Here is a 24,615-nt window from a genome sequence, read left to right as displayed (position 1 = left end):
CCCCCTCACAGAGGATGACAAACTCAAGGTCATGAAGATCATCCACACCGGAGCATCATCGGACCCCTACCTGAATCACATCTTCAACAAAGCTGGCTCCACAACCATCGCCCCCAAACTCTGCCGCTCCATCAACTGCTCCATCAGCTCCGCCACCTTCCCGGAAGACTGGAAACACGCAGAGATCAACCCCTGATGACCCGATCGACCTCAAGAATTTCAGACCCATCTTGCTTCTCCCCTTTCGGCCAAGGTCATTAAGAAGGCCATCAACACCCAACTCTCTGAGTCCATGGAAGCAAACCGCATCCTGGACCTCTCCCAATCCGGCTTCCGAAAGCAACCATAGCACCGAGACCATCCTCCTCGCCGCCACAGACGATATCCACGCCCCTTCTCGACCGAGGCGAAACAGCAGCCTTCATCCTCCTAGATTTCTCGGCAGCTTTCGATATTGTCTCTCATTGCACGCTATGCACAAGACTCCACGTCACCTTGTCATCCGCAACAAAGCCCTGTAATGGATCCCATCCTTCCTCACCGGCTGAACACAGAGAGTCATACTACCTCTGTTCCTCTCAAAAGCCCCAGAGATCAGCTGCGGAGTGCCTCAGGGTTTCTCCCTAAGCCCCACACTTTTCAACATCTACATGGCTCTGCTCACAGCCATCTCAGGAACCATGGACTCAGCATCCTCTCCTACGCCGACGACACCCAGCTGATTTTCTCTGTCACCAACAAACCAACAGTCACCAAGAACAACTTTCATGAGGGGATGAAGACTGTCGCCGCCTGGATGAAGAACAGCTGCCTCAAGCTCAATTCAGAGAAGAATGAAGTCCTCATCATGGGCTCCAACCCCTCCGCCTGGGATGACTACAGCACTTGGAACCGCCCCACCCACAGACCACGCACGGAACATCAGCATCATCCGGGACTCTTTGCTCACAATGAGCCGCCAGATCAGTTCCGCCTCATCATCCTGCATCCACACGCCAAACCTGGTCTAAAAGATCTTCAATTGTATCCCCACCAAGTCCGGAAAGACGGTCAACCATGCACTCATCAGCAGCCGAACCGACTACAGCAATGCACTCTATGCCTGCATCACCCAGAAACTCCTCAAGAAACTGCAGAACATCCAGAACACCTCCGGCAGACTCATCCTCAACATCCCCTGCCGCAACTACATCACCAGCCACCTTAGAGTCCTCCACTGGCTCCTAGTCAACAAAAGATTCACATGCAAGCTCCTCACACATGCTTTCAAAGCCCTATATAACGCAGGGCTGGTGAACCTCAACCACAGCCTGCATTCCTTGTACCTACCAGAGACCTCCACTCTGCCCAACTGACCCTGGCTACCGTCTCACGTATCTGCAAAACCACAGCCGGATGAAGATCCTTTTCCTACCTTGCAGAGAAGACCTCGAACACCCTGCCTCTCCACCTCTGGTAATCACCATCACTGCCTTAATTTAGGAAAGACCTCAAGACCTGGCTGTTCGACTAAACCGCTGCACCTTGACGGACCTGCAGTCCCAACCCCCCCTCCTCTCAGCGCCTTGAGACCCGTATGGGTGAATAGTCGTGCTTTACAAGCCTTTGATTGATTGATTGAACCTGATGCATGGTACTCCGGAGGGCTGCCTTGCCCTTGAGTATCATACCAGTGACGGCACAGGAGGTGCCTCCAGCATATCATAACATGTTCAAGCTTTTGGCGAGGGAGATCAATTGATTTGCTCAGAATCACAGGATGTTTAGCATCCCTGCGGAGACTCGAAACCGGTTCCCCAGCTTTGAGATCGACCACTCTAGCTATTAGGCCACATCCTCCCTAAGCAAGGGGTGCTTTTTTACATTAATTAGGCGAGTGTGTGGTGTTGTGTTTAGGTTTTCAAATCAAGTTAATTTGGCTTTGATATCGGTTTCTATAATATACTGAGATTCCTATACCTCCCTTTGTACACTAGCGCCACCGTGTGGCCTGGGGGCCTTCGAAAAACAATCTCAGCTTTGATCCCTCCTTCCCAGGAAATTGAGTAACTGGAATACACCGTTTTATCGCACAACAGCACACGGTTCGTTTGCATGACAATCTGCGCTACTGCACTAACACAGGAAAATTACCGGAAATGCGTTATTCAAACGCGAGATGCGTGGCACCTGGCCGAGCTGAAACATCGGGAGTCTCCACGCTGAAGCCGGTCTGGTGGCATAGACATAGAAGACGCCCGCGTTGGGGGTCTTAGACATAGAAGACGGCATCGCCGCAGCACGGCGGCCATTGTCAGCACCGAGGGCCGCGCGCCTTCAATGCGGCCTCTGATAGCGACGGTTTGTTTGTTTGTTTTTGAACGTGATACTGAAGCTCTAGTTACTGCAATGTCTTTTCTAATCTATGCGTGTCCACATTTCCCTGTTTAAAACATTTGTGTGTTAACATTTTACACGCACTGCCTTTGAAGTGACACCCCCAAATTATCGTCCTGAATATATGCAGTAATGCTCGGGCGTCAATTCTCCCCCGGCAGCGCCGCTCAGCCCCCCCTCGGTCCCCGCCCCCTCAGGGCCTGTCATGAGCGGCTCCGCTCCAAGATGGCGGCAGGACCCAGGCGGGCCACATCCGCTGACGTACTTCCGGTGGGCGGAGCAAGAAGGCAGGAGCTTTCAACCTCGGTTTCCTAAAGATGGCGGTGTCCCTGAGCCGGAGCCTGGCGTGGAGGGCGGTGCTGGGGGTCAGGGGGACCCTGGCACGGGTGAGAGCAGTGCTGGGGGTCAGGGGGGCCTGGCACGGGTGAGAGCTAGGAGGGGTCAGTGGGGTCTGGCACGGGTGAGAGCAGGCAGGGGGTCCAGGAGGGCAGCGCTGGGGGTCAGGGGGACCCTGGCACGGGTGAGAGCAGTGCTGGGGGTCAGGGGGGCCTGGCACGGGTGAGAGCTAGGAGGGGGCAGTGGGGCCTGGCACGGGTGAGAGCAGGGAGGGGGCACAGGGGGGCCCTGGCACGGGTGAGAGCAGGGAGGGGGGCACAGGGGGGCCCTGGCACGGGTGAGAGCAGTGCTGGGGGTCAGGGGGCCTGGCACGGGTGAGAGCAGGCAGGGGGCCCAGGAGGGCAGCGCTGGGGTCAGGGGTCCCTGGCACGGGTGAGAGCAGTGCTGGGGGTCCTGGCACGGGTGAGAGCTAGGAGGGGCAAGTGGGGGCTGGCACGGGTGAGAGCAGGGAGGGGGCACAGGCAGGGCAGTGCTGGGGGGCACAGGGAGGGCAGTACTGGGAGTCAGGGGGCCTGGCATGGGTGAGAGCAGGGAGGGGGGAACAGGGGCGCCCTGGCACGGTTGAGAGCAGGCAGGGGGCCCCGGAGGGCAGCGCTGGGGTCAGGGGTCCCTGGCACGGGTGAGAGCAGGGAGGGGCTGTTAAGAACCTCCACACACTGAATAGGTGGTTAAGTTAGTTTTTTATTTAAGCGCCAACACCGGATCCTACAACAAGCGGAGCCTTCAAGGTTTCAGTCAGTTGGGTGATCAGCTGTCAACTGTCACTCCTGACAGTTCACAGCTGGTGACCTCACTACGGTACGGTGTCCACGCAGGGACACAGCAAAGCAAACAGGTGTACGGTGTCCCGTAAGGGAACACTACATTAAGTCACAACACATCTCCCTTCTTATGGAAAGGAAAAAACAGAACATCCAAAAAGGTTAACAAAGATTCTATTCGCAGACGTAATCTTTTAGTCTAGTAGGTGGTCCTAACAACCTCCCTGCCCGACTCCTGCTGATGGGCTGTGGTGTGTCGTCTGTAGGTGTTGGTGGTAACATTCGCCTGACCCTCACTGCGCTGGTGGCATTAGGTGATGTACAAACTGGCATTGAAGCGTGCCGCAGTAGGGTGACCAACTGGCATTGGTGCAAATTCAGGACGGTGAGTGTATAAATTCAGGACAAAGGGTCAAAATTCAGGACACAAATTCAGGACAGGAGGTCAAAATTCAGGACAAAACTTTAGGACAATAGGTACGTTTTACAGACACATCAGAGGTCGCGCAATAGTATATAAGTAAGCCCAGCCATTTCCAAACATATTCAACCATTTGCAAACCTATCCATCATGTATCCTTCCATCTATCATTTCACTCATCCATCCTTTCATCCATCCCCTCATCCATCCTTTCACTCATCCTCCATTATCCATCCATCCATCCACCCTTTCACCCTATCCATCTGTACACTTATCCATCCACTCTTCATCCCATCCATCCATTCACTCATCCATTCAGCCATTTATCCTTTCACCAATCCAGCCATCCTTTCACTTACTAATCCTTCCACCCATCCACTCTTTTAGTCATCCATCCTCCCTTTCTCTCTCCATCGACCCTTTCACTTAGCCTTCCATCCATCCATCCATCCACCCACCCATCCATCCATCTACTCATCCACTCATGAATCCATCCATTGCCCCTATCACTCATCCATCTATCATTTCACTCCTTCACACATCTATTCATCCTTTTGTCCATCTACCCTCCCTTTTACTCACTCATCCATCCTTACACCCACCCTTTCACTCATATGTCCATTCATTCACCCTTGCACTTATCAATCCATCCATCATTTCACTCATCCACCTACCCCCATCATCCACCCACCCACCCACTCATCCATCCTTTCACCCACCCACCATCCAATCCACTGATCCATCCTTTCACCCACCCACCATCCACCCACCCACTCATCCATCCATCCTTTCACCAACCCACTCATCATCCATCCATCCATCCTTTCACCCACCCACTCATCATCCATCCATCCATCCTTTCACCCACCCACATATCCATCATCCATCCATCCTTTTACCCACTCTCCATCCATCCTTTCACCCACCCATCATCCATCCATCCATCCATCATCCATCCATCCATCCATCGGTCCTTCCCCTCATCATCCATCCATCCATCCATCCTTCCCCTCATCATCCATCCATCCTTCCCCTCATCATCCATTCATCCTTTCCCTCATCATCTATCCATCCTTTCCCTCATCATCCATCCATCCTTTCCCCATCCATCCTTCCCCTCATCATCCATCCATCCATCCTTCCCCTCATCATCCATCCTTTCCCGTCATCCATCCATCCTTCCCCGTCATCCATCCATCCTTTCATCCATCCTTCCCCTCACCCATCCATCCCATCCATTTATCCTGCCCCTCATCCATCCATCCCCTCCATCCATCCATCCTTCTCCTCATCCATCATCCTTCCCCTCACCCATCCATCCATCCCATCCATTTATCCTGCCCCTCATCCATCCTTCCCCTCCATCCATCATCCTTCTACTCATCCATCCTTCCTTTCATCCATCCTTCCCCCTCACCCATCCATCCATCCCATCCATTTATCCTGCCCCTCATCCATCCTTCCCCTCATCCATTTATCCTTCCCCCCATCCATCCATCCTTCCCCTCCATCCATCATCCATCTTTCCCCCTCATCAATTATCCAGCTACCCTTCCATCCAGCTATTTACATTTTCTCTCCATCCTTCCCCTCACTCATCAATCCATCTATCCTCTCTCATTATCCATTTATTCAATCTTTCATTCATCCATTCACCCTTTCACTAATTCATCCAGCCATTCACACAACCCTTCACTTACTTACTCGCCCACCTTTCCATATTAATTTTGAGCTGAGCCCTTTTGAGAAGAGGCCAATCAAGAACTTCACCCTCGCTGCAGGGGCCGTTCCAGGACTGGGACAGAAGCCACCCAGGGCGGAGACAGGATCCACCACAGGGGGGGACAAGAGCCACCACAGGCGGGGGTGGACTGGAGCCACAACATGGGGGACAGGAGCCATCACAGGCGGGGGTGGACTGGAGCCAGCACATGGGGGGACAGGAGCAGGAGTCATCACAAGAGAGGGAACGTGATCCACCAGGGTGGGCACAGGGGTGGGCATGCAGTATTCTAGTATCATCTTGGGCTTCTCGCCCCCTCCTGCACAAGACAACGAGAAGACAGGCTCTCTGTCCAAAATGCCACCCCCCACTGTGATGTACAGTACTTACAGGAGATACTCTAAGAGAACTGATTGAACTGATTGTCCTCCATACTTTGTTAATCAGTGTGAGTGGGATTGTGCCATTTCTTTATTGTATTACATTATGCATGTTTGAAGAACCGAGGTTTGCTTACAATTTAGTGACAGTAATTAAGCTCGGTGAAGAGAAGCAGGTGCTGCCTCGGTGTAATCAGGGGTGTAATCTGGCCGAGTCTAGGATGTTTGGGGCCCTGGGTAGAAATGGAATGTGTGAGCCCCCCTCTAAATAGCAGATACAAGACGCATTCAGGGCTGTTTGCATGTGAATGGATGCCCCCTGCTCCTGAACCTGCAGCCCCTCCCTCTGTCACCTTCGAGCACCTCTTAACAGCTCATCAAGGGGTGGAGGTGTGAGGGTAGCCATCCCGCTGTGCCTCTACGGTGCTGCTGGGGGTCTGAGCTTTCATACAGCATCAGAGTCAAGAAGGGAGGTGGGGGCAAGCTGTGCCTGGTTAAAATTACGGACAAATGGCGTCCGTTAAAGAATCCTTCATGGACAACTTCATGGACAACGGACAGACAGCCAAAATTACGGACTGTCCGTGAAATTTACGGACGGTTGGTCACCCTATGCCGCAGAACGTTGCTCCCAATCACATTAGGTCGTGCTGGAAACTCATAGTCAGACTCATCGTCGGATAAAAATGGTTGACCCACATTTCTTTTCTGTACGTTGAGTGAGTTCTTAGCAATGCCTGTTGGTAAACGGTAAGTATCTTGCATGGTGTCTTCTGGGCTTGGTATGGGCTGACCTTAGGCAGACAATGCAGAGAAGTGCCATACCTTACCGTCACTCAAGAGTGCAGAGTTACAATACACTTCACGCACAGTCAGGGAAGATGTGAATCTTTCTTGTCCCTTTCCAATGTGACCACTTTTCTTTACTTTGACTACATCTCCAGCCTTGAGTTCAACCAGTTTACAACCGTGCTTGTTGTCATAGATAATCTTGCTCTTGAGCTGTGCGTGTGTGTCTTTGCATGACCTGTTGAGCAGACCAGTGCACTCTTCTTGCCGCTTGGGCCCAACCCACATTGTCCTTTGAAAGTAGAGTTCTGCCTCGCATTAACTCAAATGGGCTGTGACCTGTGGTTTCGCATCGAGAAATTCTGTATGCCCACACTGTCTTGAGCATTTCCGTTTTCCAGTTGAGTTTGTTGCTTTTAGCTATTTGCAATATTCCCTTCAAAACTCGGTTGAATCTCTCCACTGCTCCGTTACCCGCAGGGTGATATACTGAGGTAGTCTTGTGTACAATACCGTGCTTGCTCACATAGGCCTTAAATATTTCAGAAGTGAATTGTGCGCCATTGTCGCTTAGAATCTGCTTTGGAAGTCCTTCACGGGCGAAAGTTTTGTCCATGAACTTTACAACATTTGTTAACGATTCTAATCTCTGGCCATTTTGAGTAGTGATCGATTATTACTATTACATACCATTGATCTAGCTCTTCTGGTATTGGTCCCATAATGTCGATCCTTTCCCATGGCATAGATGGACATGGTATTGGGTGCAAAGGTGGTCTAAATGTCACTTGTGATTTGTCTGAGTCCATGCACATTTTGCATTCTCTTACTGTTCTTTCTACTGCAAGACTGATACCAGGCCACCAATACATGTTTTTGACTCTGTTCTTCGTTTTAGTGATACCTAAATGCCCTTCATGGCATAACTCCAGTATCTTCTTCCTTATGTTTGTAGGTGGAACAATTCATTTTTTATTTCCCAGAAGTTTTTCAATGGTTCTGTTAGTTTGTTCTTGTTTGACCAACCTTCAGTTATGTTCTGTATTACCGTACAAATTACTTTGTCCTTACTTTGCTCCAACAGCCATTCCTCTCTTGTGATTCCACTGGACTTCTCGAATACATTTGCTATGCATGCTTCTTCCACTTCTTTACTGTCAATTTCGCTTTTGTTTCCTACGGGCATTCTGCTTAGAAAATCAGCTACAACATTTTTCACTCCGGCAACGTAGTGGACTTTGTATATGTAATCAAATAAGCGTACAGATAGTCTGGCCAATCTTGGTGAAGCCGTGTTTAAACCCTTCGTGGTGAGAACTTTGGTTAATGGTTTGTGGTCTGTACACAAGTTAGCCATTTTTCCCCAGACATATTGTCTGAAGTGTTCAAGGGCCCACACGCAGGCCAGTGCTTCACGCTCAATGACTGAAAAATGTTCTTCTGCTTGAGTGAGTGCGCGCGATGCAAAGGCTATGGTGTACTCTACACCTTTGGTGTCTCTCTGTGTGAGTACTGCTCCTAGACCCTTGTTGCTAGCGTCTGTGGTGACATAGTTTTGTAAGGAGGGGTCAAATCCCTGAAGTGGCAAAACCGTACACATGTCGTCTTTTAGATTCTGAAATGCTTCCTCACATTCTTGAGACCATTCAAATCTGTTCATTTATTTCAATTGTTGCCGAAGAGTATAGGTTTTAAGTGAGAAATGTTTGATAAATTTGGAATAAAATTCTACGGGTCCCAAAAAGGATCTTAGTTCCTCTTTGTTAGATGGTATTGTTGAGTCCTTTATTGCCTGTATTAGTTCTTTTTTTGGACTGATCCCTTCTCCTGTTATAATATGCCCAAGATAATTGACAGAATTACTTGCAAACTTGCATTTAGAATATTCTGCTGTCAACCCTTTCTTGTTCAGAATTTCCAGGACCTGTTCAACCCTGCCATCATGCTCTTCCTTCGATTTTTCCCATAATTAAGATGTCACGCTCGAAGAGTAATATTCCTGGAACTCCTTCAAAGATGTTATTCATGAGTCTCTGAAACATTGCGGCCGCTGATGCTAAACCGAATGGTACTCGAGTGAATCTGAAACATCCAAAAGGAGTAACAAATGTCGTCAGTGTCTTACTTTCGCGATGGAGGGGTACCTGGTGATAGGCGGATTTTAAATCAATTGTGGAAAACCACTTTACGCCTTTGGTGGTAGTCAACATCTCATTTATTTTGGGCAATGGATATTGCTCCACTATGTTTTAAATCAAATGGCGCAAGTCAACACAGAGCCTTAACTTGCCATTTGGTAGTTTCGCGATAACCAGGGGAGCGACCCATTCAGATGCTTCCACCTTTTCAATTATTCCATCTTTCATCAGCTTGTCAAGCTGGGCCTTTACTTCATCCTTAATGGCAAACGGAATATTCCTTGCCTTGTGCACATTGGAGTGGTAATTTCCTTAAGTTTGATTTTATGCTGGTACCCCTTCAAAGCTCCCACATTTCCACTGAAAACCTTGGGATACTTCTGGAGTAAAGATGTTTCATAGTCCTCGTTATCTGCCAAACTTAATACTGCCTCACCCTTGCTTGGATCGAGGATAATCCCTAAGTTACCTTGATCCATCCAACCTAAGACTGATGGGCCGACCTTCGATACATATAGTTTACTGACTGCCTTTCTGCCTTTATATATGAAGTCTAGTGTCCTGTAACCGCACACTTCAATTTGCTCACCTGTAAATGATCTGATGATTATATCAGGTTTTAAGTTCTTCTCTAACGTGTGGTTGGACTTTTTCTTTCCAGACGTTCTCATTAACAATTGTATAAGGCGAGCCAGAGTCTGCCACAGTGTTTATCTCCACGCCTCCAATCGTCATGCAACATCTGGGTTTCTTTGTCTTGGTTTTCATTCCTGTACCACTACTATCATGTGTTTCACTGACGAGTTCATCGTCTATGTTTAGTATGAACATGTTCATGTCCTCATCATCAGATGCATTTTGTACGTCATCTCCTGCGCATTCAACCATTCTCACACGTTGCGGCTTCCTTCTATTGCACGCTTTTGTGAGGTGACCTTTAAGTCCACAATGAGTGCATTTTACTTCGCGTGCAGGACACTTTGGATCATTGGCCATGTGTGTTGTGCTCAAACACCTGTAACAATGTCCCCAGTTTTTTGTTTCACTTCCTTTATATGTTGGTTTGTAGATTTTGTTCCATTTCTGCTTATTATTAGTCCTTTTGTCAGTAAATGCTTATAGTATCACTTTTCTTTTCCTTGTTTTCTGAAAGTACAGCCTTGGCACATCTTCCCGTGAGTTCAGCCTTGCGTGCAATGTCTATAATATTCTGCAGTGGGTATTCCTCCTTGGCCCATAAGTTGTCTTGTATGTTGGAATTTGAACCCTGCATCACAATCTGATCTCTAATAAACTCATCGTGAAGTGCACCAAAACGACAATTAATGGCAAGATTCTTAAGTGCAGAAACGTAATCGTCGATTGATTCTTCCTCACCCTGCTTTCTGTGGAAGAATTTGTAACGATCTACACCAACACATACTGTTGGTTTATAATATGTGTTGAGATCGTCAATGGCATTAGTAAACACGTCCCCTTCATTTTCAGCCCTGATCTTTTTATTTATTGCGTTGTACACTTTAAGCCCTCCAGCACCTAAACAATGCATGAGCATTTTGTACTTTTTTTCGGCCTTATTCTCTTCATCTTCTTCTAATGTTGCAATATAGTTTAGGAAATAATCCCTCCATTCTTCCCACATAAGTGCTGATTCTCCTCCTGCTCGTAGGAAGGTCTCTGGTGGTGACAAGTTCCATATGCAACCCGATGCCATCTTATATTGAAATTATTTTGGAAGGTACAACTGTTATAAATAATGTAGAATGTTATCAGGCCATAAACTGATCAAATTTGTTAGCTATAGCTTGAATGTGTGACAACTGAAACAGTTTAACAGGTAGACGTGCGCCGTTTTTTTTAAAATGTACTTTTTTTTTAAATCTGTGTTTGAACTCACACTTGCTGCACAACCTCCTTGCCTTGTTACTAATTTTATGTACTCGCTTAGAACATGTTTAAATCAAGATGTTTTTGGTTTGTGGGAAAGTTACTGCTTACTGTATATTCCGCCTGCTGTCCCCAGATCACACCGGTAATCTAGTTGTCTTCTGGACGCTAGTAGATTTTGCGATGTTTTTTTTTTTTTTTAAGTCGCGCTGCGTCTCATATGCGATGTTTTGTTAACACTAGGTGGCGCTCACGTCGTGCAGTTGTACCGGAATAGCCGATCCTGAATCAGCAGTTGCTTCCTGGTAGATCAAAATGGCCGCTGCGTCATTCAGCTGTGGGCGTGATGACGTGGTGCGGTCGATTTCACTCAGCTGCGAGGCGGTTGACAGTTGGAATGACAGTTATGCCCTGAAATGTTTCTTGGTGACAAAAGCTCGAGCGACGTTTTGCTCCTCAGCTTTAAACAGTACCTTTGCCTTGTTCCTCTTCTCCTGATCTATGCGAAGGAAGTTCTTTGCGCAATTCGTGATTGGTCCGTCTGCCGTTCAGCTGTCCCTTGTGAAGTGCATTTTTCTCCGGTTATGTGTTCATTTGCCGGAATAGCGGAATTCCTACAGCACTCTCCTTCCAGTCAGTTTCTCCAAATCGTTTCCTCCGCTCACCAAGGTCTACTTGCACGTCATGCCTCTTTTTCTTCTTAATTTGGACGACCTTTTAGTTGATAAGTCTTTCTGTCCGACCTTAGGCGAAGGTTTTCTGTTTTTTTTTTTTGTTTTTTTCTGGTTTCATTCACTTGTAGTGCTGATTCTTCATAGGAAATGCTTGCGGACAGTTGCCTCTTGAATTTGTTCCTTGAATCCCGTGGGTTCAGTATTGGCGCCTCGTCGCCACTTTGTTAAGAACCTCCACACACTGAATAGGTGGTTAAGTTAGTTCTTTATTTAACCCCTTCCACACTCATGACGAGCTGGGCTCGTCATGGTGTAGCCTCCTCAAACACTGATGACGAGCCCAGCTCGTCATAAAACAATGAAAAAGAACAATTTGCAGCACAGAGGGGGAAAACGCATAGCAGCCATGGAGTTAAGAGCCAACACCGGCTCCTACAACAAGTGGAGCCTTCAAGGTTTCCGTCAGTTGGGTGATCAGCTGTCAACTGTCACTTCTGACAGTTCACAGCTGGTGACCTCACTACGGTACGGTGTCCACGCAGGGACACAGCAAAGCAAACGGGTGTACGGTGTCCCGTAAGGGAACACTACATTAAGTCACAACAGGGGGCGGCCTCCAGTGAGGGATGGTGCAGCTACCAACCCCTAGCTCCAGCAGCAGCTTCAGGGGGTGACCCCAAATCTTCATGGAACAAAGCGCTGGTGCTACTAACACAGACCCCATTAGTGATACCATTGCTGTAAAATGCACCCTGCCCTTGTTTATGTTTACGAGGGTGACCCTCCCCTCTGATCAACATCAGTTGGCCGCTTTTTAGGTTTTGACTGGCGATGCGCACATAGTGCGCATGCGCCAAAAAACCTTATGATTTGTGTGTGGGGTCGGGTATACGCCCCCTCCTCCCATTGGCTAGCTCCATAAATGGAGGCTAGCCATTGGGAGAGGGCTCTGTCCGCCAATCTCGGACCAGATTCGGGGGCGTTCCCGAGAATTTTTGGCTTTTGGCTACGTCAGCCGAAAGCCTCTTCTCGTCAACGCCCCCGAATCTGGTCTGGGATTGAGGGTACCCGCCTTCCTGCTCCTGTCTTCCGTGCGGCCGCCTCCTACCCCAGGTCCGCCTCACCTCGCAGCGCCGATGGCGGCTTTAGGCAGAAGGGGATGTCCGCTGCACGCCTTCTCGTTTGTCTTTGTTTTTCATGTGAGCTGATCTGGTGTAGCACTGTGACGTCGGCACCCGTAGAAAGGTCTCGCGCAGCCGGAAAGGCGCTGCATTCCAGGAAGAGGCAATACACTGCAACAGAGTCAAGATGGTGAGATACAGGCGGGATCTGTAGAGCTAGGGAGCTGACTGCAGCCCGGCGGGAGTGGACCCAGAGCGCACAGGAAGGCCAGCGAGCTTAAAGGCTGTACAAACACGGCACCCCAGAGAGAAATATCTTTATAGCGTGTACAATTAATATAATAAGGCAGCAGACGGAGGCCTGGTGATAGTAGGGAGCGCTCCGAGGTTATTGTAGGGTGTGGCTCTTCAAGACAGAGGGCAGTACACCGGAGCTCGGCCGACTGACATAGGAAAACAGATGCCGGGTCTGGGGTAATGATGGCATGTAGAGCAGGAAGTGTCTAATGCAGGGAATATTTGAAAAGGGCTTTCGTAGCAGAGTCGCGTAAACTGCACGGGGAGATGGAGGCCTGCGTTCAGAGTCGCAGGGCTTGTTGATCATCGTTTGGGGGTTAAATCGCGTCAGAAGCCGCAGTCGGCTCAGTAAGACAGGCTTTTCAAGTTTTAGTCTTGGGAGAGGGCTTGCAATTGAGTAACAAATAATGCGTTCCTGTCTAAAACATGAAGTGCTATTAAGTCTGGCCTGAACCCGCGGTCGCTACGAGCTGTGGACAGTTTAAGATTTGGGTTCACTGCTCCATTTGCTGCAGAACACCCACTCCCTCTTAATTACGTGCACCCGTAAACTGGTGCCAGCTTAACCCTGTACTAGACTGAACTGATATGTTGTGCTTTGGGCGTGAAAAAATCTCCTTAATAGTATATTGACGCCAGGGCCTATTTAGGTCGTGGGTCTCGCTGGTAGCCATCGAGATCAAGAGTTACGTAAACTCACCATTGTGTTTTGCTCCAAACAGAGTGACTTCGGCGAAGACCAGATTATTCGTAAGTATAAAGAATTTCCTTTTTTTCATGTCGTGTGTGACGTTTAGAAAGGTGCGTCGTCTTTCCTCTTGATTCTGTCAAGCCTTCCACCCTGCTTCCTGTATCCTCACCCCCATCTTTCTTTCTTCTGCTCTCTGTAGATTGAGTTCACCCCAGACCAGCTCACTTGTAAGTGTTTAAGCTTAGAATGGGGCCCACGTCATCTGATCTGGCATCTTTGTTTCTTTGTGGACCGTGTGATTTAGTTGTGTAGTTGCAGTGCTCCCCATTACACTAACATGATTGAGTTTTCATTCGTCATCCCCTGTCCAGTGCCTGTTTCCGGTGTGCATTTTAACACTTCATAAGTTGATTCTTTCTGTAGTGCATTATGACAACGTAAGATCGCCTTAAGGTGATGATTGAGAGCCCCAGTGGTGGGGACCCCCACACATGTCCTGGATGGTTCCGCGGACCGGTCTATCGCTATTGGCCACAGGAGTAAGAATATGGCTGAATTGTTATTAGGCTAGTACATACCCTATAATATAAAGCAACAACGTGATAGGTGGAATGCTTTAACTAACAGCAACTGGTGTCTTGCTTGTGGCACATTTCAGTCCGCTGTTTTTTTTTTCTTGCCCAGTAAGATATTAGACATAGGCTAGATCTGTGACTTGGTCCTGCTTATATGGAAACTATCTCGACTGAGCTGTTGGGCTAGGTACACTTCTAGAAGAGAACATAAGCACCCCCAGGCAGTATCCATCCATTGTTCCTCATCTGTGAGATGCAGATTGATTCCAGTGCCACACTGACTGCGGGATCCATGTTTGGGCTTATCTGCCATACCTTGTGTGTCTTACCTCGAAAAAGGTTAATGCGTGACGTCCTTGAATTTATCCCAGTCACTGGTAATTACTTTTAGCAAAGGTTAAGTGTTCACCTTTCAACTACTGGTTGCTGCATTTAGATGTTAAACGGGTGTTCGCGTAATTATGCAAAATTACAGCAAAGTTACACTCCAGTGCAGGCATAACCCATCATTTAGTGCCATTTTCTTAGCGCAAAAGGCACCCTTGCATTCAAAATGGGCACAGGGATGCATTTTGCACTAAGAAAATAGCGCTAAATCCAACAGACCACGAAAACCAGCAGTTGCTCTTGCTTCCTAAATTTGTTATTGCTGTAGGATTTTTAAGCCAAATTACTCATGATTATGCAAATGGATTTAATTTTATGTCGGAGTAACACAGAATTACCACAATTACTTCACCTTAGTTAAAATTTTGCCCAAGCCTAGTTAAAATTACAAAATGGTGGGGGGGGGGGGAGATACAGAATATGTTGCATTATTGGGTCAACCCTTCCGAATAAATTGGTTCACCATCACAGTGGGCCTGGTCATTGGTACCCTAAAGCATCAATCTTTTGGTCTATTGACAGGTCTGGCTGTAGATACAGGGGTTTTAAATCTATTTTTGGGACTCCTTGTCTAATATAGCTGTGAATAAATCCCAGTGGCAATTTTACACCAACGAAAAAACCTAGTGTAAACAATATTTTTACAAAAAGCATGATAATGCCTTATTGAGAGCAGTGTAAATTCCTTGGTTGGGGGGGGGGGGGGCGCGCAACAGAAAATCTAATTGGTACAAAGCTGGAACCGCAGCCCCATAGCTTGCTCATTGCCCCCGCCCCCATGGAGCAGAGGCCACTTTAGTTGAGGGATAAAATGCCATGACACTGCCCCGATCTGTGGCGATGCTTTGCATCTCCCCACAAACCATTGGGATACTCTGGGTGCAAAGGCCTCCGATACTCTCCCGACTGGTTCTGTGTCAGTCACAGGGTGTTCGCTACAACTCACCCCTTAAGGTACACTTTGGTGCCCTGTGTGGGGATGCTGTATGGCTTTCTTGGGTTTCCCTGTTATGTCCCCGACTGCTCTTTATACTGATCTGAGCTGCATGTTATGGCTTTGAAGCAGTAGTCTAGATGTAGATTCTGACTGGCATTACGTTCTGTTTCTGGGATGCATATGGATTTAGGCGCCTGTTCCTGCCTTGCTCTGGCCATTCACTATCCGTACATGTTGGAGCTAAAGTCGCACATCGGAAAGGTGTGAACCCCAATTCTCTTTTCACATGAAGAAAATAGTTGTTTCCTTAGCCAGATGTGCACATTGTATTAGCCTCTCGCGGCCGATTAGTATCCGAGCCCCTGTGAAGCAACCCTAGTAGGGGATATTAAGTATCGTAGCAAGAACAGAACTTGCTGGTCTTCTTGTGGTGACGGTGTATACCACAGTACACGATGGCACGTCTGTCCAGTGCATACATTGACAGTGCCTCGGGCACACAGATGGCACTTCTGTGTTTTTTGATTACAGTGGCGTAACGCAAAATGAGGATCAACCCCCGGAGAGCTTGATGAGTGACTCCTTGAGTCTCCACTATCACAAATACTAATTTGCTTTGTGGCTGCCCGGGGCTCCTTACACTGGCTCCTTACGCCCCTGCCTCGGTACACTGATAGTGCTATGTTGTGTGGAGTGAGCACTTAATTTGCCGTTTATAACAAACTTTGGATGAGTGTCTTGTAGAGTTGCTTGCCCCAGCCCCGTATTGGTCTCCAGCTTTCTCGACTTCAATGCTGAGATTGATATGAGTAGTGCAGTGACAGTTTCCATGGGCTTATCGGTGCAAATAATCGCGTTATGGGAGTGTTCATTGATAGTCGGTCGCCGCTGAGCCTTGATTTGTGGGTGCTTTAACTTCAAGCAGCTCCAACCCTTCATGCTAGGAGTGAACCCGTTTGGTCTGTGTTGGGCTGGCCTTTGAGGGTGTAGCGATCACCTCGCTCGTGGGCCCAGCGTCGGGAGGGGCGGCCAGCCTGAAGAGTCCTGCGGCCAGCGGCAGTCTTCCCCACCCAAGATGGCGGGCCCGGTCCTCTCGGTTTGCTTTCGCTTCCTTATTTGGTGCGACAGGACGCGGCCTGGCTGGGGTGGGAGCATTCCTGTCTGAGAGGCCCTGCATAGCTGGAGGCTGCCCGCCCCGCCCTTCCTGTCTTGTCAGCGGGAGGAGGCGCTCACCGTGCTGCCGGGGGAGTCCTCTGGCTTGCAGGAGGTCCCTGTTCCTACATATATATGTTAGTTACATTTAAAAAAATCTGACCCCTTTGGTCTTGCTTTACGGTTCCCAGGTGGGAGGGCCTATTGTATTTTATGGGCACATTTTGAGACACTTCATCCTTATTTCTTTTCGTTACTCCTCACTTCTTTCTTCCATCTTTCTCCTACGTATCCCAGTTTTCTCCCTTGCCGCTTTTTAGGTTTTGACTGGCGATGCGCACGTAGTGCGCATGCGCCAAAAAACCTTATGATTTGTGTGTGGGGTCGGGTATCCGTCCCAGTCTCCCATTGGCTAGCTCCATAAATGGAGGCTAGACATTGGGAGAAGGCTCTGTCCGTCAATCTCGGACCAGATTCGGGGGCGTTCCCGAGAATTTTTGGCTTTTGGCGACGTCACGCTACGTCAGCCAAAAGCCGAGAACGCCCCCGAATCTGGTCCGCCATTGACGGCACTCGGCGCCCCCTCTGGAGTCCTGGGAGTGGCCGACTCCTCTCAGGGCGCCCGGTGCACTTTCACAACCGGAGCCTCACTGCCTCTCCCTGGTGTTCGGAAGCTCCGACTCCCAGGCTGCAGCTCAGGCCACCTCTTCCTGCGTCCCGCCGCCTCCATGTGGCCGCCTCCTGCCCCAGGTCCGCCTCACCTCGCAGCGCCCGATGGCAGCTTTAGGCAGAAGGGGATGTCCGCTGCACGCCTTCTCGTTTGTCTTTGTTGCCGTCATTTTTCATGTGAGCTGATCTGGTGTAGCTAATGTTATTTTCTTATCCCTCCTGCAAGCATGAAGAACACTGGGAACCACCTTAAAGTCTATCTGATTATAATTCATAAAAGTGTCCACTTTACAAATCTGTTCTTTCCTCGAGGACATTCTTCAGAAGAAAACCCTCCCGTTTTTAATTGTAGAGCCCGCAGCTCTCCTTCGTCTCTCCTCGCCCCCCCTTCCCTGTGCCCTGCCCTGCTATTGTAAATGACAATGCCATTTATTTATATTAAAAAAAAACATAAATAAAAATAATGTCAAGAGCAATGCAAATAGCTCTAACTTTCACAAAGGCAAAACCATTGCATTGTAAATGCTTGTTTGGAGGGTGACGCAGGCTTGAAGGCCATGGAGTCCTTTCGTTTGTCAGCAGCCTGCCAAGATTCTCAGGTCTTTGCTCCACGCGCTGCTACAACCTATCCAGTGAATTCTGGGACTTGTAATCTTGTTTAATCAGTTATAAAACAGGACTACAACTTCCAGAATTAAAAGTAAAACACCTGGACCGGAGCAGCTCGTCACAATTGGACCTGGTACTCTCTGCAGCTGTGTCAGCGGGTGAATGGAAGGAGCGGTGACACCCGGGTGAATTGACAGGTGTGGAGAAGTGCATAGTTACCATAGCGCTTGCTTCCACTGACAAGGCGCTGAAGCGCTATGAGGATGGATACCGCTAACCCCATGGATGCTCCTTTGTCTTGGTGAATCTCAGATGTTTTACATAATGTTGAATTTTTCATAGTAGTTCCTTTCTCCAGATGTATTCTTGTTTTTCATGCTCCAGTCTTGTTTAGCGCACTATGGGTGACCTCTTTGGTTTCCGGATGAGAAACATTTCAAATCTTTTAAATTGACCCTAGCAGAAGTGGGAGTCTTAACATCCTTCAATGTGAATCAGATACCGTGGTGATGGTGGTTGATGCTACTGCGATAGTGGTGGGAGCAGTGCTTTCATAAGTCCATGATGGCAAGAACAACAATGGCAAGGAGAAAATAATGGTGTTTATCTTTTGTTCCCCTTCAAATACTGAGATTAACTTTTCTGTAATTGGAAGGCAGGTACTTGCAGCTGCATAGAGCATTTTGGTACATACATTGGGGGGTGGGGGGGGGCACAATTCTATAAAGAATGAATCAAACACCCTTGCTCAAACTTTGGAAGGTGAGGGTAGGTTGGGATAGTAATGCATCCGTAAGGCTTGCCAGGTAGGGAGTGGGGAAACATGTGTAGTAGGTTATTTTTCAATTACAAGACACTAATCTAAAAGGACAGGAGTGTGAAACTGATGAAGTGGTGGCCAATGTGAATTATGTTATTTAGGGTTTAGGAAGACATTGTATCGAATGAAGAATGGTTAATGGCTGTGTCTAACACAGTTTTTAAGGAGAAAATGATCCTAATGAGAAAAAGTCAGACATAAAATTATGTTCCAGTGTTTTCTAACACATCAGACGAAATGTGGGGCAACACTTTACCCCACTCCCAGCCGCACTGCGCTACATTTTTCGCGCTAGTTCATAGAAGTGTTCCACAGGTAGTCCGTTTTATCTGATTTTCAAATTACAAACTTTCTCCTTCAACCATTTAATCCAATTCACACACAGGCTTGCTTATGCCATTTCCCACGCTTCTTATGTAACTGTAGTGCCCAACCGGGCCTCATGCGGAAACACGAATAATAACAAGAACTGATGTGTTAGAACTAGTAGTGTCAATAGGGCAAGGCACTCACTCCAGCAATGCACGCACCCTTTCAAGAATAAATGGAAATACCTCGGATGACAAGAGTGCATCTTTTCCTTTTTCACTAACCAGTGTTTTCTAAGCCATTTAAGGTCTTGCCTAGGCAGTCCATGCACTCTCATATCGAATTGGGACACCGATCGAGGAGGATACTTAGCAAGGTATTTTGAAACCGGCATGATGATGCCCTGGGAATTCCCGAACCATCCAGCATAATAAACTGGATTGAAAATATAGATTTTTGCGGTAAAGTACGATTCCAACAATACTAAATCTTAAGCCCTGATGAAGTTCCTACTGTTTTGGAACAAACATGTTGGCTGAGCAGGATGTGTTAATAAGGATATTTGTTCATTGGAGAAAAAAATGAGTATAAATAAAGGTTTTGAAACAAGAAGACTGACTGGACTTCATTACCTGGCACATCTCCATTACCTTTATCGATTAAGGATCTGGAACCCAGAGGCACCACGCAATGGCAGGTGCTGGAGTGATAGTGAGCAGGACTTTGGTACTAATGAATCTACCCTATGGTGCATATCTATAAGTCCGCCTTTGGGTTCTCTTCAATTGACTGTCTCTTCGAGACATGCTATATTTAGTCTGTGGGCTTACAGCCCGCCAATCAATTTGAATTGGTAAGTTTAACTGTCCTTTGCAAAGGGTTGCTTGTATGAGGTTATTTTAGCTTGTTTGTCCCTCCTTTTTGTGTGTTGTTTCCCCCAATGGAGCATGTATAACTTGTCTCCTTTCACTTGTGTGCATTTACATTTGTTTGGGCAACTATTTAGGTCAAGCCTCAACGCTCGCCATTCCGAAATGCTGTCTTGCTATTGGTCCATTGCTCTTAATCGCCCTCCAATTGTTGCTTGTTTCAGCCAATGCGCTTTCACTAAGTGATTGTTTTTATTGCTCATCGCACTCTTCCTAAAACATCACATGATGCCCCAATCTCCCGTCTGTTTTTCCCCAGCGTTGATCACCTCCATGGGCTATCTGTTTTTTGTTGGCCATCGCACGCTTCCGCCGCGCGCGATGGCCCCTCCTCCCGTCTGATTTTTTCCTAGAAACTATCACCTCCATGGACACCGGTTCCTTTTATCTGGCCAGTCTTATTAATTCGGGAAAGGACTATGTTGTGCCAGCAGGCTGCACAGATGACCTGTAGTTTTATCACATTGTTGCCCAGCCTTTACGCTGGTTGAGAAATATCACCAGTCTCGCCATGATCTCACAGGGGTTGCACCTTTCTAACACGGAGCTATACATCTTTTCAATGCTCTTCCTGATTATAGTGGACCTTCCTCAAGCCTCATCACTAGTTTCATGGTGCTGGCACCATTCAAACATGGCACTCAAATATCTTTTTTTTTTTTAATAACCTGTCTTCCACTTTCATACACACCAGGTTATCATTTATACTGGTTATGACTACCTTAATACACGCCACCTGAGACGCCACTGTTGGCACACATTTTGGTGAGTGATTACTGCTTCCCTAGTACTAGATGGTTTGCATGTTTCATTTGGTAATGTACTTTCACTTGGTTGTCATCCTTTTATTTATCATTCGATATGCTGGTTGTTTTAAAACTTCACCTCACTGGTTTTATCTCTTTCACTTATACAATGACACTCTATTTTCACAATTTTTGATTTATTTGAAAGGTTTTATATAGCCCTGGCTAGACCCGGAGGCATTGGAGCTCTTCACATGAGTATCAGACCATTGTTACAAAGGTTACACAGTTATTAGAGCATAGCTCCATATTTACATGTTCAGTCGAGACAAGGGAAAAAGCAGGCATGGGGAGCGATTCAGGCGAGAGAGGGTAGGAGCAGGGGTAATGGACAACGAATGAAGGAGGGAAAGAAGAGGAGGAGGGTGAGAGACACAGCATGAAAGAAGAGGGGGAGTGTGACTGGGGCACAAAACTGATAGACGAGTACAAGCTGTGTCCAAAGTCCAGTAAGCTGTGATCCCAGGGGAAGTGGTATCATTCCCCAACTCAGATGCGAGTGGCTCCCTTTACACATTGAACTCTCTCAGAGGGGTTGCTGAGACTCCAAGGCCTACCTACTGGATCCTTCCCCAAAAAGAGGAGAAGGAGTGCTTTGGCAAGGGGCGCCATACCATACCTCAACTGTGAGCGGCTCCTATGGCGCTGTTGACTCTCTCAGAGGAATCACTAAGACTCCAGAGTATAAGTAGTTGGATCTTTCCCCAACAAGGGGAGAAGTGCTTAGTTAAAGGGCACAAGGGTCAGGGAGTTAGTGGGCGTAGCAGGCAAGGCGAGAGATTAAGGCGGGAGGGGATAGGAGCAGGGGAAGTAGACAAAGAATGAAAGAGGGAAAGCGGTAGGGGAGGATGAGAGCATGAGGGGCGGTGTTTTACGCGGTTAACTCTCTCAGAGGGGTCTCTAAGACTCCAAGGTCTACCCACTGGATTCTTCCCCAACAAGGGGAGAGGGAGTGCATCGGTAAGGCGCGCCATCCCATGCCTCAGCTGTGCGCGGTTCACTTGATACAGTGGACTCAGAGGGTTCACTGAGACTCCAGAGTAAGGATATTAGATCTTTTCCCAACAAGGGGAGAAGGAGTGCTTAGTCTAAGGGCAACAAGGGACAGTGGGCTAGGAGGAGGGTCGAAACTGGCAGGTCAACAGAGGGGGAACAAAAGGCAAAAGAAATTCGCATTACAGAAAGATAACGCATTCAATACCGGGGTAAATTAGCGATCCAGAAAAAGACAGGATCCACGAAAGGCAAGGGTCTTTGAGGACAAAGGGAGGGAGTCAGCGAGTTGATGAGCCCCACAAGGAAGAGATCCGGATAGCAGAAAATAAAATGAGTACGTTGTAGAGTCACTCAGAAGATAAATGCAAACGCATAAAGCTCAGAATCCCAACATGGTGATATCAAGTACAAAGAACTACTACATATACTAGTGGTTAGAGCTGCAACTATGCAAAATTCACTCAGGGTTCTATTATCACAACGATTAGGATAACAAGCATTTACAGTGCAACGGTCTCACCTTTGCAAAAGTTAGAGCTATTGGCATTGTAAATGACAACATTTTAATTTATGGGTTGGTTTTGAAAACAGATAAATGGCATTGTCATTTATGATGCCAATAGCCTAATCTCTTGCAAATGCAAGACCCATTGCATTTCCACACACACAGAGCCACACACACAGATCCAAACACACAGAGACACACACACACACACACACAGCCACACACACAGACACACATACAGACACACACACAGAGCGACACACAGAGAGCCACACACGGAGCCACACACACACAGAGAGCCACACACAGACACACACGGCCTGCGGGCCCTGGTGCCACTGCACCTGATGCACCAGACGCCTCTGGAAACATCTGGATATCAGCGTCTCATTGAAGCTTTGCAGTGCTGACCCCGTGCAGCGTACCGCACAAGCTGCAGTGAGAGTGGACGCATCGCTAACACTCACGGCTGGGAGAACTGAACCAAGCCGCTGTCGGCCGCCGAGGGAGGAATACAATAAGACTAAAGTGGGGCAAGGGTGACGGAGCAGTAGCCCTGTAGGGCAGATGGGGGAGGAGTAGCATGGAGAGCCACACTGGTATTTAAGCAGCTTACCCCAGGGCCTCCTTCTCTGGGTACAGAGGCCAAGAACAGCTGAGACCCCGCACCCACGGTCACGACAGGCCCGGGTCAGCGCCGGCCTCCTTACTTGGGTTTCACGTGGCCCGACAGATGTCAGGCCACATAAAGGCTTACCAAGAAAGCACATGCTGACTCTAGCCGAGCCCGCCCCGGACTGGTGTTGAAGTTCGCAACATTATAGCAAATCTTGTTTGCGCCTGCAGGTGACATTAGCAGGTCAAGGAGGTGATGACGTTTGGTTATAGGAAGTGCATCGGTGTAGGAGGACGTGCTATCATGCATGTAGAGCAGGGATCTCCATCTTTCCTGTACTGATAGCTACTTATGTTCAATGAAACGCATTCAGAGCTACTATTATTATTGGTGTTGTAATAGTGTGCACATCAGAAGACAGTGCACTACTGGCCCGCTATAAGCAAGGTTATTACCAGCAATGATTTCAGTGCATCAGGCATAGTTGGCGACGATCATGTAATAAAGGCTTTTCATTTGGAATGCCTCTACATGAGCCATAGCTGCAATGCATCTGATATCAAGGTAATAACATTTATAAAAATTCTCCTCATTGGCACATGATTTATCACTCTAATATCAGATTTACATATATTTAGGAACTATGCGAAATTGTTTCAAATATCAGCTTCTGAGTTGTGAAAGTAAGCACATTTTTAACTCTGAAACAAAATCTAAATTTTGCTATATGCATATTCATACAAACACACAAAATGCTTCTTATTTAATAAGCTGTGTCATACAGAGGTGAGCTACTTAGAGGTAGCTGAAGAGGTACCTGCAGCTCCTGGCTACTCTTTGGAGTAGGATGATGTAGAGTGCGTTGGTCGTCAAAGACCTTGAGGTGCAGGTGGTGTAAGTCCGGTCCGTGCAGAGTGCATGGGTCTGCTCTATCCTAAGCACATGACTTGTGAAGGCCTGCTTACTCCCAGATTCATGAGGTATGAGTGTTGGCTGAGCCATGGCATGCTTACTCCCAGATTCATGAGGTATGAATATTGGCTGTATCATAGACGCATTAGGTCTGAGTGTCTTCTCAATCCTGGGAGTAAAGAGTGTGAGTGTTAACGTTGCCTGAACACTTTGTGAGGGTTTACTCAGCTCCTCATGCTGAGATTGTGAGTGCCCTCTCAGTCTTGAATGCAAAACCACTGGGCTTAAAAACGTTGCTGTCTGAACTGCATTTGTATAATTTATGGTGTATTCCTTTTCAGGCCCCAGTGACGGTGCAGCCCCAGTGGCATTGGTGGCCACTGGCCCAGGTTTTCAGTACAGAGGTTGAGTCGCAAGAGGCCGGCAATGCTACTGCTTCAGCCTCCACTGCCACCTTTGACACCACGTCACGCTACAAGGAGAAGCCGTGGGAGTACCTAACGAGCGAAGGTCAGTAATAACCAACTCATGCCCTCCAGAGGATCCATGCCACCTTCACATGTACATTTATTCGAAGTGCTTCTTGTGCTCGCCATTGCCCCATCATGTGATTGTCAGTATAATCCACAGATCCCTTGAAGCTCCTCCCACTCATTCCACTTTACTTTTTTGTCTGGTTATTGTCTATTCTGCACATATACAGCCTCTATTGCCCTCCCATTGCCCCTTTCTCCTTACT

The 24,615-nt window shown here is 47.9% G+C and overlaps 2 protein-coding genes across 2 annotated transcripts in view; one reads left to right on the top strand and one right to left on the bottom strand.

The window, feature by feature from the left end:
* PPP1R10 (protein phosphatase 1 regulatory subunit 10) overlaps positions 1-2,222 on the bottom strand; it is a 230,592-nt gene extending 228,370 nt beyond the window's left edge. The window contains exon 1 of the mRNA XM_086920716.1: positions 2,134-2,222. The gene's annotated coding sequence lies outside the window, so the exon portion shown is untranslated. The remainder of the gene's footprint in view (positions 1-2,133) is intronic.
* Positions 2,223-2,609: 387 nt separating this feature from the next.
* The window catches only part of LOC147710059 (small ribosomal subunit protein mS40-like), a 62,053-nt gene continuing 40,047 nt past the window's right edge, over positions 2,610-24,615 (top strand). Inside the window, exons 1-2 of the mRNA XM_086920714.1 lie at positions 2,610-2,762; positions 24,218-24,386. Coding sequence (XP_086776840.1) covers positions 2,694-2,762; positions 24,218-24,386 — 238 coding nt within the window. The 5' untranslated portion in view covers positions 2,610-2,693. The remainder of the gene's footprint in view (positions 2,763-24,217; positions 24,387-24,615) is intronic.

This window comes from Lissotriton vulgaris, chromosome 5 (assembly GCF_964263255.1).
Source record: "Lissotriton vulgaris chromosome 5, aLisVul1.2, whole genome shotgun sequence".
In the NCBI taxonomy this organism is placed as follows: Eukaryota; Metazoa; Chordata; class Amphibia; order Caudata; family Salamandridae; genus Lissotriton; species Lissotriton vulgaris.
The sequence above is the reverse complement of the archived record's forward strand: the minus strand, read 5'-3'. Positions and strand labels throughout refer to the sequence as shown.